At 33.3% G+C, this 13,429-nt stretch overlaps 1 protein-coding gene across 4 annotated transcripts in view; it reads right to left on the reverse strand.

The window, feature by feature from the left end:
* The window catches only part of WDR7 (WD repeat domain 7), a 284,359-nt gene that overhangs the window by 225,416 nt on the left and 45,514 nt on the right, over positions 1–13,429 (reverse strand). For all 4 annotated transcript variants that reach the window (XM_069468368.1, XM_069468366.1, XM_069468369.1 and 1 more), the window contains exons 13-14: positions 10,692–10,887; positions 3,101–3,315 (exon numbers count right to left, since the gene is read on the reverse strand). In XM_069468368.1, coding sequence (XP_069324469.1) covers positions 3,101–3,315; positions 10,692–10,887 — 411 coding nt within the window. The remainder of the gene's footprint in view (positions 1–3,100; positions 3,316–10,691; positions 10,888–13,429) is intronic.

The following is a 13,429-nucleotide window of genomic DNA, read 5'->3' on the forward strand; positions in this document are numbered from 1 at the left end:
GAGCACAAAAAGAATGTAAGAACTGACTAATTCTGCCAGAGGGGGTAGAGGGCCTAAGGGTTGGGAATGGCTTCATTATCCTAAAAAAGAAAGTGAGTAAAGAAACGGGTGGGGGAAGGAAAAGAGGGATAGGATATAGGATATAGGATTCCTACTATTTCAATCTTTTTTTTCCCAGAGTGGTATTAATTTGTTTTGGTTTTAGCATTGCATGCTACAAAGAGTGGTGTTAATGTAAACCAGAGGCAATTTTGCCCTCCTGGGTAAATTTGGCAATATATAAAGACTTTGACTGTCACGACTGTAGAAAGAGGGGTGCTACTGGCATAATGTAGGTAGAAGAGAAATGCTGCTCAATATCCTACTATGGAGAGTACAGTCCTCCAACAACAAAAAATTATTCATCCCAAAATGTCAATAGTGTCTCCAATGAGCAACCATGATCTAGAGCCACAGGGAACAGAGTAAAGGAAAACATAAAGTCGAGCTAATTCCAGGATGTACTGGACCACCGACAATACAGAGACAGCAAGGAAAGAGAATGAGTTCTATTTGGACAACCTTACTCACCAGAGAATGCAAAACTGAACAGAGGGCAAAAGTTATTAATGAACAGAGATAGACTTGAGACGGCAAAGCAGGGGTCTCAAGACAATCAACTATGAGGGAATGAAGAAAACATGGACAAAGAAGTTGAAGCAAAGCCTATCAGCATTTTCTGTTTCACATCGTCCATCTCAACATATATTTATTACACAGCTGCTACTAGATAGATGTCACAGGGAAAATAGAAATAAGTAAGTTAAAATCCCTGCCCTTAAAATGACTAGATTTTAGTAGAGAGAATTAGATAAGTATGTAAGTTATCATGATATAAGGGAAAATAAGATATATGTCACAAGAAAAATATGCAGGAATTGAAATACACACAACCTTGCAAAGATTCAATGCAGTAATAAAGGCTAATTTTACTTAATACGTTCATATCTTCTAGTTAGAGGGGAAAAAAAATCACAGGATAGTAATCCTTATTTCCAAAGTTTTGTATGCCCAGTGTAACTAACATAATAGGAAAAATATATCTTACTTCCAAGTGTTTGCTAACACTATTTGAACAAGGCCAAAGCAGGACACTTTCTAAAGAATATCCCAATAGAGACTTTACTTTCCATTGAAAGACCCATGTAGAAAATTAGATCCAACACCCTACAGTAAGTCCTATACCACTCAGAGGCTCTTCGTTATGTTTTAGGTTTTTCTTTTAAATTTAGGGTGGGTTTATTTCTCACGAGGTTAGAAAGCCATCCAGAGGACAGCTCTTTAAGTATTCCCTGCAGAAGGAGCCTCAAACTCAACATGAGAAAATAGTTGGAGAAATCCCTAATGGTCCAGCCAACATACATTTTTCATAAAGTGATTATCCTCCTGCAGCTTCAGCTTCCTAAGCCTTTTTCCTCCCCTCTATAATTGTTTTCCTTGTAGGCCAGGCAACAATTACCACTGCTACAAGACTAAGGAGGTTTACAAGCAATACATTTTACAATACATAAGTGTAGTGTCTCTGATATCTGGTGCTTTTATCACTAATTGCACTATAAAATACGCTATTAAAACAGGGACAAACAAGATTGTAAAAATCACATAATGGACCATGACCACTTACAAAAGCCATTCATAACTGTTACTGTACCACTTATTTTTCTTTAATTTTCCAGTTATATAATTATTTTTCTAAATTTTTACTTCTAGGGGATCCCAACAACAAAAAGAATATATTTGAGAATTATATAACCTACATATGTGCTCTTAAACATATTGTTTTATAAATTTGCCCCAAATTAAAATTATACAGCATGTCAAAATGTGCTACTGAATTCTTAGGGACAGCTATGTGATTTTGTGAAGGCAATTTATAGGCATGGCAAATTCATTTAAGTTGTGATTTCTTTTCAAGCATGTGACTGGAAGCGTAGAGGAAAAAAGTGCAGAAGGATTTCACAATTCCAGTTTTTGAAATACACAATACAGCAGATAAAACATTTATATTCTGAGGGAAAGAATGATCAAAGGGTGATATTACTGCCAATTACTGGAGGATGTGGGTCAGTGGAACTGCCTACAGTATTTCAAATGTCATCAGCACTCACTGACTCAGGGCTAATTTTTAACTTTGTAGATGAGCTTTTCAACCCCTTTGCTATTTATTCACATGTCTACTCATTTTTAAAAAATGAAAATCAAGAACAAGAATGAAAATAAAACTGTTTATGATACCCATTAATAACTCCAGTGAATATTTAGATGGAAGTAGAATTTTAAGTAGTGATTTAGATGAAATACTAGGATTGTCTCTAGGTTTCATTTACCCATTACTAGAGACAAAGTAGTTCTAGGAATATCACATTACACAAATACCACAAACCAAATAGTGGCTAGCCTCTAGAAAACTGAAGATAAGTAACCAATTAATGAATTGAGATTGTTTCTTTTTTTTAAAATAGGATAATCTTCTATTAATTGAAGAGGTAACGTATACCTTGATTATAAGTGTCAGTTAGGAAAGTGTCACTGAGCTTGGGTCTCACAGAAAAAATCCAGTCCTTCTGCAACTTCATCACACTTATTCTCAAATATTTTCTTAAATCCTTATAATGGCTTAACCTTACTAAAATCAGAACCTAATTTTAAAACAAATGATATGTCACAGTTATAGACATCTTAATTGTACCTAAATTATTTTTTTTCCCCTCCTGGAGACATTAGCGAGTGCTTAAGCTCTTAAAAGAAAGACTATTAAAAAGTTAAAAAGACAGATTATATATCCATGTTTGCTCTAATTTCAGAAACTGAAGTCACTTAATTCAATAGGAATAATTTTAAAACATTTGAATAGTAAGAATAATTTACTTTTTCAAAATGCCCAAATACTTGAAATACTCAAACTACATTATATAAACCTCAATAAGAATCAGAAGTTTATTTTTCAACACTGCCACCTCTCAAAAATTATTCTGTAAGATATACCAATGTATACCAAAGATATACCCAAATGAAGTTAAATAGGACCTACACACTTCATGAACCCACATACAAAACTTACCTTGTCAGATGCCTCAGATGCCAATAGGTTAGTTGCAAGGGTTTGTAGCTTATGATGCGCCATATTTTTAAGGGCAGCAAGACTGCGTCTTGTCATGGCTTGTTTCAGGTTGACTGCTGGATGACTCAGTGAATCAACAGCAGCAGGAACGGCTTCGTCACAAGCATTCAGTATCTCTACTGCTGTGATCCCCATCACGCAGCGATCCAATGCACCTGGAAGACAAATATATTCACAAATATTACATAACACTGTAAAATTTTTAAATTATTTTCAAGTAAAGAAAAGTGGCATGAAAATCTGTTATATATTAATAGGAATATGTTTTATCAATGTGTCCCAGATATATCTTCTTGTACTTCCTTCCTCTAATGATCACCCATGTAGCATCATCACCTCAATCACTTCCTCTCCCATAAAGCCCCTAACATAACTTCCAAAAAAAAGTCAAGTTCACAGCCAAGATTCCAACAACCTCCCCCCTTCAGGCCTTTCCACTTTCTTCCTCTCCCCAGATGGTTTCCTTGACTACTCCCACACCATTACACTATTACAAATATCAAATTTTATGACTTGACCTTCCTCTAAGTTGTGTATCAATCTTAAACAAAAAAAAAACTTACTAAAATGTATTCTTTTTTTTCTCCTTGAATAATTCCTAAAGTTTCTCTTTTTCCACAAAACAGAAAAAACATTATAACTTCTCCATTCTGTCTGAAAATTTCTTGACTCTTACTCTCACCACGCAGCTAAATGTTTCCCCATATGTTGTGAAAATAGCTACTTATAATTACTTCAAAGCTTCCTCAGTTGGCCATCCTTTCCAATTATCTCCATCTATGCAGTCTTGTCTAAGTTAGAGCATAAACCTCTTCCTCCTGGATAACAGGAGCTTCATCACCTCCTTCATCACCACCTTTCAGGCCTATGATCTAATGATACATTTTCAATGAGTTGTTCCCTGGTCATCTTACCAATTTCTCCCTTTTCTACTTTATTTTCTCTATAACACTAATCACCAGCTAACATATTATATATTAAAAGTTTTTTGTGATTTTTCACTTGCCTTTCCCTACCCACAACATAAACTACACAAGAGCTAGAGAATTGTACGTGTTCTGTTCACTGTTGTACCCCTGGCACATTGAACAGTACCTGGCACATAGGAGGCACTCAGTAACTATGTGTTGATTAAATGGAGAGAGAGTTAACAGCTTTAAATTACAGAGTTCTAACAAATCTATGAGGAAAAATTATAGGCCAAGAGAATAATGTTCAAAGGATATGAACCAGGAAAAAATACAAATGGACAATAATCATACAAAAAGATATCAGCCTCACCAATAATCAAAGAAATAAAATTGAAGTAACTATGAAACACCATTCATCTCTTATCCTTAAGGGTATAAGAAAACTGGTAATATATTTTTAGTACAATTACAAATCAGTAATTCTTTTTTTTTATAAAGTCTATTAAATTTAAAACTCACATTTCCTTTAACACAGAAATTTTCATTCTAAAATTTATGTTAAATAATCATAACATATACAAATATATGTGTGTGTGTGTATGTGTGGCTATTATTGTCTTAACTGTAATAGAAAAAAAAATTTTAAACCTAAATATCTATCATTAGTAGACTGGTTCAATAAAGTATGATATATTCACCAAAAAAAAAAAAAATACTGTGAAATTACAAAGACAATAAAATAATGAAGCTCAGTTATGCACATTAACATGGAATAAAAGCCACAACATACTATTAAATGAAAAAACAAAACAAAACAAAAACAAGTTAGAGAACAGCATCCATAATATAAAGGGGTAAAAGGGATATTATAGTCACTGAAAAAATTCTCAATAGATGTACACTAATGGTTAACAGGATATATTTACATGATTGAATTACTAGGGAATTTCATATTCTTGTACATAAAGATTTTTTATGAATCTTTTTGTATTATGGTTTTAAATAGTATAGAAAAAGTAAGAATTTAAGTGAATGAAAATTAATTAGATTTTGAAAATAATATTTATGATATTCTTTTAGATATCTCAAAATTTAGCAGGAATAAATTTAGAATTTACTGTTCTAGCTCTTAGTTCTTTATTAAATGTGGTATTTTAATGGAAAGGCTTAAGTAACTCTCCCTGCTCATTCTCCCAAACAGAATCATTAATTCACAAACAAGAATATACTGCACCCAGAGAACCATATACTAAACACATATACTAACATATACTGCACACAGAGAACTATATTACAGACACATAATTGAATCTCTAAAAATAAATAAAGAGAATGGAGGGGCCGGGCGCAGTGGCTCATGCCTGTAATCCTAGCACTCTAGGAGGCCAAGGCGGGAGGATTGCTTGAGCACAGAAGTTCGAGACCAGCCTGAGCAAGAGCAAGACCCTGTCTCTGCTAAAAATAGAAAGAAATTAGCCAAACCACTAAAAATAGAAAAAATTAGCCGGGCATGGTGGTGCGTGCCTGTAGTCCCAGCTACCCAGGAGGCTGAGGCAGGAGGATCGCTTAAGCCCAGGAGTTTGAGGTTGCTGTGAGCTAGGCTGATCCCACGGCACTCTAGCCCAGGCAAGAGAGTGAGACTCTGTCTCAAAAAGTAAAAAAAAAAAAAAAAAAGAGAATGGAGGACAGAAAATATATTTGAATAAATTCTGACCATAAGATTTCCAAATTTGATGAAAACTATACACCCACAGATCCAAGAATTATAACAAACCTCAAGCACAAGAAATATGAAGTAAACTACAATCAAATTGCTCAAAACCAGTAATAAAGAAAAAATTTTAAAAGAAGCCAGAGAAAACAGACATTAAATATAGAAGAAAGATAAAGATAACAGCAGATTTCTCACTGGAAATAATTCAAGTCAGAAGACAGTGGAGTACTGAAAGGAAAAAAAACTGTTGATCTATAATTCTATACTCAGAGAAAGTATCTTTTAAAAATACAAATGAAATAAAGAGTTCTTTCAGATATGCAAAAGGTGAAAGAATTTATCACCTAGGGATCTACACTACAAGATAAACTAAATTTTAGACAAAAGGAAAATTATTCCAGACAGAAATCTGCATTTATACAAAGCAATAAAGAGTAAAGAAAATGGTAACCATATAGATAAATATATAAGATTTCATTGTTATTATTCAATTTCCTTAAAATATAATAGACTGTTTAAACAACAAAAACAAACAAACAAAAAAACAGTAAGAAAGAAAATAATGTTCCAAATGAGTGATAACCAAGAAAACAATATGGATGATACAAGCAATAAGAAGAGACCCAATTATTCTTGACTAGAGCAATGGATCTGTGTAAAAGAATTGTAAGAGGTAAAGACAGAAAGGTAGGAAGATACCACATTGTAAAAGACCTTGTCTTGAAGACTTCATGAACTAGAATTGTTTATGGTTTATTCATTAGGATAGTAACATGAACCAGATGCTGCCGTTGTTTTGTTTCCTAAGATTAGTTACCCAGCAGAGTACAGGATGGATTAAAAGGTAGAAAGAATAGGCAGAGTACCCAATAACAAAAGCCTAGGTATGAGAATATATGGCTATAAATTAGAATGGTACATTAAAAAAAAAAAAGAGGTGAGGGAGACCTAATGGAAAGACTTGGTGATTAACTGCATGGCAGGATTGTGGGAAGAGGGAGTAGTGAACACAATCCTATCTCTATCCTAACAACCTCTTCCTTCAAAGTGAGAAGCAACAGAAATGGTAACTACACAGGTCTATATGTAAGATTTCATATTCTAGAGTCAATTATCAGGAGAGAAAAAAGAAAATGTCTGATTATACTTGGTTTTACCAAGGTTTTAATCAAATACCTTTTTTTACTTAACCTATTCATTCTTGTGTCTTCTCCGTCATATAGCATGTTTTGTAACAGAATGAGAAGCAAACATGTAGAAGATATAGAAAAGTTGATGATGTAATGGCAATATATTATGAACTAGAAATGTAAAATCAAATCTCCACTGTATTAAATACTGCCAGCAAAGAGTCAAATATGTGAAGAAAATACTTGCTACGAAAACCTTCCACTACTAATAAAAAAAGACTAACTATAACACTATCTCCCAATTCTATTCAGCAATTTTAGTAACATAACAAAACATTAATTTAAATACATCAAAATAAAAGCATATAAAAATTTTTTTAAATCAGTCTTAAGGAAAAATAACATAGTCAATAAGACTTGACTTGTATGAAAATCTGAGCCCCCACATACATTTTTGGTTTTCCATGCTTTATGTTTTTCAACAGACATATAAATATACATTAATTCATAATTCTCTGCTATATTTTATTAGATACTTAAGTTCAAAAAGATGACTCAAATACATATTTCATGAAGCATATGCAAAAACATAAATATTGGGAAAACTTGGAGGGCAGAAAATAAATATAAAGGAAAAAACTACCAGAACAAAGTAAACTGAAAAGATTTCATACACTAATTTCTAATAATATTTGTGAAGCATTACTGATATCTGCATTTGTCCAAGAACACCTAACAATTATATCTACAGGAATGGAAATATGATGTGGGAATCACTTTTGTTAAATAGCAAAGGGGCAGATAAGAATGCTGTTTATGCTTGGTAATAGTTAGATAAGAAGAACATTTTGTAACATCAGTCATTACTTTCAGCATACCTGTTTCCCAATCAAACAGGATTCTGACCTTGTCAAGGGCCTCTGGGAATGACACTGCACGCTTACTGGGAATGTCAAATGTGAAGAATGAGACAATTGGCCCCTGAAGCACATAAACGGCTCCATGTAGAAGCAGCCACCACCTAGGTCAGTGTCCCATCTTTAATAAGCTCATTAAGTAGGAGTCAGGAAGTTCATCTGGCCAAATCTTTACTAGATAGAGACGTGAAAGGATAATTTTCATGGCCTCTACATCACTATTAAATTGCTACTGCATGTAATAAGGATGTCAAAATAAAAGAATAAAAGATTTTGGACCTCTAGCTCTCTAAATTTTATATTACTAGCTTCAACTTCATTTCATTAGGAAATATACACTGACATTAGGAAAACACAAACTATCGATGTGAAGGGGGAAAAAACCTAAAAAAAAAAATGCTGTACAAATATATAAAGGAAAGACATTTTAAGTATTTTTTAAGCTAGAAACATTAGTATAACTTAAAACAGCAAACAGAAAATTGCCCAATATGAAGGGCAGGGTTGGTGTAATTTGTTAAAAATACCTTCCCAAAACACTAAGAAGAGGGATCAAGTACCTCCTCAGAGTTTAAATACATTTCATACATCAAACCTTGGCTGAATATGATTTATCTAGCTTCATTTTTTATTTATTTAATAAATAAATAAATTTTATAAATAAATAATGTCAATACCTTCAGGATGTACCTTACTGACTCCCCAGAGACCTTTATATCACTAGCTACAACCTGAACAGCAAGGAGAAAAAAAATGGATACCTCCTATAATGGTTGAAATCCAAAATAAATTCAGTTTCTCTATTGTATTTATCTTGATTTCAGAATGTCATATTGACTTATTGTTTACCCAAATCTTCAGAAAGTAATTTGTAAAATTTCAATATTACATATTGTGTTTAATCTAAATTGAGCTTCATTATACCAAAGTGATTATAAGATTAACACCCTCCAATATCCCTGTAGTTAGGGCCTATTTGTCATTTTCTTGTACAATAATTACTGGAAAAGTAACTGTGTCTTTCAGTGAGGCCTCATTTGTGAATAATTTCATATTTGATTCTATATTATTTATAAATACATTTAAAGTATGTGAAATATTCAAATATCAAATACTTAAGTATCAAAAAAATTTAGAAAAATGATACTATCTTCATCATATTTAAATAAATCCTAGACAATTTTACTATACTTTTCTATTTAAGATATATCAACTTGATATTCATAGTATTTTAACACAATGTTTTACGAACATCATTATTGCTAAAAGAATTTTCTTTAATACTAACTCCCAAAGCAACTATGTATAAATGTAGGTAAAATCATACTCCCAAGTTCAATAAAGTAATGTTAAGCAGCATGTTTCTTTAATAACAATAGGCATGTTACACACACATACAAACGTACAAGTACACACACATATACATACGTGTGTATACACTTAAATTCTGTTTACCACGTATCAGGGAAATATTGTCTCAGTTTATTCTCTCAGCACCACTGTAACATAGGAAATATTATCATCCTAATTTTGCAAATGAGGAAATTGAGGGACAAAATTCCAGTGACTTGGGACAGACACAGTGATAGCAAGTGGTCGATCCTCAATTCAAACTAGTATGACTCCACAGCTGAAGACAAACTCTGTATATTTACTTTGTGAGGAGGAGCAAATAGGCAAACACAAGACTGTCCTATTCAGCAGATAAGATACAAAGTAATACAAAAGGAAGATATAAAATTATATATATAGCATGATAGCAATTCTGTTTTTTAAAATGCCCAGAAACAGACTAGAAAGAAACATGCCAAAAATGTTAACATTTACCACTGAGCAATGGGATTTGGGTTCATCCTTCTCGTCTAATGTTCTTGTGCTTTTAAAATTTGACAGAGTATGAATCTCTTTTACAACCAGATAAGAGAAAGAACAGTTAAGTGCAAAAGCAAAGAAGTTTGACAGACTTCAAGAATGCTGCTTCTTGTCAAGATTGCCTATGCACTACCAGTTTAAATGAGGACAATAAATAAAACATTACTAAAGATTATGGCTACTTATTCCAAAAAGGCTTATGGGAATTCCCTATTGCCCAACAGTGCAAGCAGAGATATGTGTACAGTCTGACTTCAAAAAAGACTATTTAAAACAAAGATGAAGAAACAGAAAAAAATTTAGTAGAAATATTATACAGTACAACTAGGAATCTAAAGAAAAGTTTTAATCACTGATAGATAATTATTGAAGATTGTAAAAGTAGGATAGAATGTATTTCCCCAAAGCCTAAACTAATGAACGTTTAGTTATGTACTTAAAGACTTCCTTGGAAAACCATGGCAGTCTATGTTATATCATTGCCTGTGCTTTTATGCTAAGCATTACTTGCCCTACATTGCACCCACGCATACATAAAATTTCTGAAATGTGAAATTTTAAGTGTTCTCTCTAGAACTTGAAACCTTCACTTCAATTACCTCCTACAATTAACTGCCCAGCATTACTTTTCTGCTGTTCAAAGAAAAGAGGGTTTTATACATCCCATTGTTCCCGAATCTAAGACAAAATGTTTTCTTCCTCTTGCTCACAATTTACTTCATGAATTATACAGAAATCACTTATCTTTGTCGTCTGTATGTCTGTCCTCATCCGTATACTGTCTTCAATTATATGCCTTTAAAGGTTGCTGAACTATTCTACAAGTACTTGGCACAGTACCACAATTAAGAGTACCATGTTTGGAAAAAGCAGTAATTAGAAATAAAAGTAGTAACCTTCTTACATTATAGGGCTTTTTCCCTCATAGGAAAGATTTTTAATTTCTAGAAAATCAAATATACACATTTGATTTTCACTTGTTCTTACCAGTATCCATCTGCCAGACATACACAGAGCCGTCTGAACATCCTACTACCAAGTAATCATCAGAAGGCCTCCATTTGATCACTTGAATAGGGAAAAGGTGACGAGACGCCAACATGATGCATTTTTTCTCCCGCAAACTTAGAAGTCCTACTGAATGGTCACTGGCTACAGAGCAGATGCAGTGTTGCACCCTTGCCTGAAAAGAAGAATAAACCCCAATTATATTTAGATTAAATTTAGAATAAAATGGATCCTGTCCTCAATAATTTAAACCAAAATTAATTATACATTCACTACCGCTGAAAACCAACCACAATTTTAGGTGGTGTTGAAAAATGTGTTCCTTTATATCACACATAACACCCAGTTAAATCATCAAAACACTTCTAAAAATACTAAATTGATCCTACATTATAGATTGTACAAGATGCCTTGGAATATCTGCCGTTCAAATTGGAAGATGACCTTACTAAAATGATTGCTATATCTGTGCAGGCAAAGCTGGGAAAAAAATTGATCTGTTATTAGGTGTTCTCTTTCTACACTATGAACTTTCCTTTGTTTGCAGCTGGAGCTGCTTTCTGCAGTGCTTCCTTCTGTGACTGTCGTTTAGATCCACGCTCTTCCCTGCATCTTTGCTCAAAAACAATACCCTCACTGTCCCTCTGCCATAATCATTTCTTAGAAGCCACAGTTAGTTGCATTGCCTCTAGATACACGTCCCTGTTTCCTTCACAGCTTCGGTCTATAATGTCAGCAGGTTCATCACCTCAACTAACCAAACAATAGCCAATTAAACATTCTGCTATGTATTTTCTGCTCATCTCTAGATTTTGCCCTTCAATTAATTCCTTTCTAGAACCAGATGGAATGTAATCAAATACAGTAAAGATTTTCACTAGCAACAGAATCTACAACCTACCAAATTAAAGTTTTTAAATTTTTGTAAGACAATTTGTATGCAATTTAAAACTTAACTATTTAGTGACTTATTAGATTATGCTTTCAGGTCATCCGGGGGGAAACCATATGCAAACAGCCATCTGCAATAAATACTGTGGCTATTTATTGATGCCGAGGCCCACTGCACTACATATATACTTTTCCTTGTATGGGATCTAAAGTAGAAACCTGTCAACCCTCATCCTTCTGGCCTTCTCATAAGCAAACAGACCATTTTTAACGAGAGGTCGGTATCTCACTAATTCCCCAAAGGGGAAATATTGATAGGTATTGGGTGAAAAAAAAGGGGGAGAGGATGGTGGCCAAACATGCATGAGAAACCCAGATGCTAAGTAGTTGTTGGTTTTAATCACAGAACTTCCAAGAACATTTATAATGCTGTGATCATGATTATCCTACAAGGAGATCCAACATCATTTCATCTCTAAATTTGTTTGAACATGGTAATTTTATTAGACCTAGTTTTAGAGGAACACACTTTGGGGAAAGCTGCTGTAACTGGTTCCTTTCATGTTTTGGCTGCTAAGAAACTCAGGACTGAATTTTCTATTTATAACAGTGCAGGATCTTGAGAATCCGTATCTGAATGTGGACTCTCAGTGGTCTCATTTGCTTTCTTCTTTCATTGTCTCTTCACCATGATTTAGCTCTATTTTTATCTTACTGGATAAAGTTTATTTTTGTAAACCTAAAATCAATTTTTGAATGAAGCAGGGCATTAACAAACAAAAATAATAGCAAGACTTGACTATTTACTTTGTTCTTAAATTCATGTTTTATTCTTTCATTCTTTGTTAGCTTTATTTGTACTTTTTGTATTATATTCATAATAATTTAAACACTATCAGCACAGCAGGTGTTTACTAATTTTAAGAGTTAAGAAAACTAAGTTCAGAAAAATGATGTTATAAACCTTTATTAAAACATTATATAGAATTTTCTAAAGCATTTGTTAAGCTTACTTATCTCATTTTCCTGGTAAGCATTCAATTGAATCTTACCAGGAAAGTGATTTCTTTCTTTAAAAAGACATATTAAGAACCAAGGGGCAGTTGACTTCTCGGACAGAAAAATTAGTTTTATAATGAATGAATAAATCAAAACAAAGTGGCAAACTATTAAAAGAAATTACATTTAGGAATGTTAGAATAAAACTAGGTAAATACACATACACACACACCCATGAGGTCTTTATTTTGAATTATTTCACAATACATATTTATCAATTGCACCAGGAATACATTAACTTAAAATAATAGATAGTTTAATAGAATGGATGCTTTGCATTTCTACAGATTATCATTAGTACTGACTTGTCAAATATATCCATTATTCATTTTATAAAAAGGGATGGTTGCTACATTACTGGTTAACAACAATTTTCTATTTTGCCACATCAATCTACCAAAACGTAGTCATTTTATTTACGTCTTTCATCAGAGAAACAGTGATCTTTTTCTATGGATGTGAATAACTAAGAAGAATGATTCCCAAACAGCATTCCTTTTAATCTATTCACATATTTTCATCAGGCACTGGCCAGCCACAGCATTTATACATCCATCACTACTCTTGATTCTGCTACGTCAACTCATGAGCTCTCCGAACTTTTCTTTAAAAATAGCTAATCCTTAATTAGTGCCACACACCTAACTGGCCTACTTGCTCTGTGGTCGCCAACCCCCAGCCAGGTACTGGTCCATGGCCTGTTAGGAACGCACCATACGTTGCTTCCTGAGCTCCACATCATCCCCCAACCCCTGCAAACACACACA

This window comes from Eulemur rufifrons, chromosome 5, assembly GCF_041146395.1.
Source record: "Eulemur rufifrons isolate Redbay chromosome 5, OSU_ERuf_1, whole genome shotgun sequence".
In the NCBI taxonomy this organism is placed as follows: domain Eukaryota; kingdom Metazoa; phylum Chordata; class Mammalia; order Primates; family Lemuridae; genus Eulemur; species Eulemur rufifrons.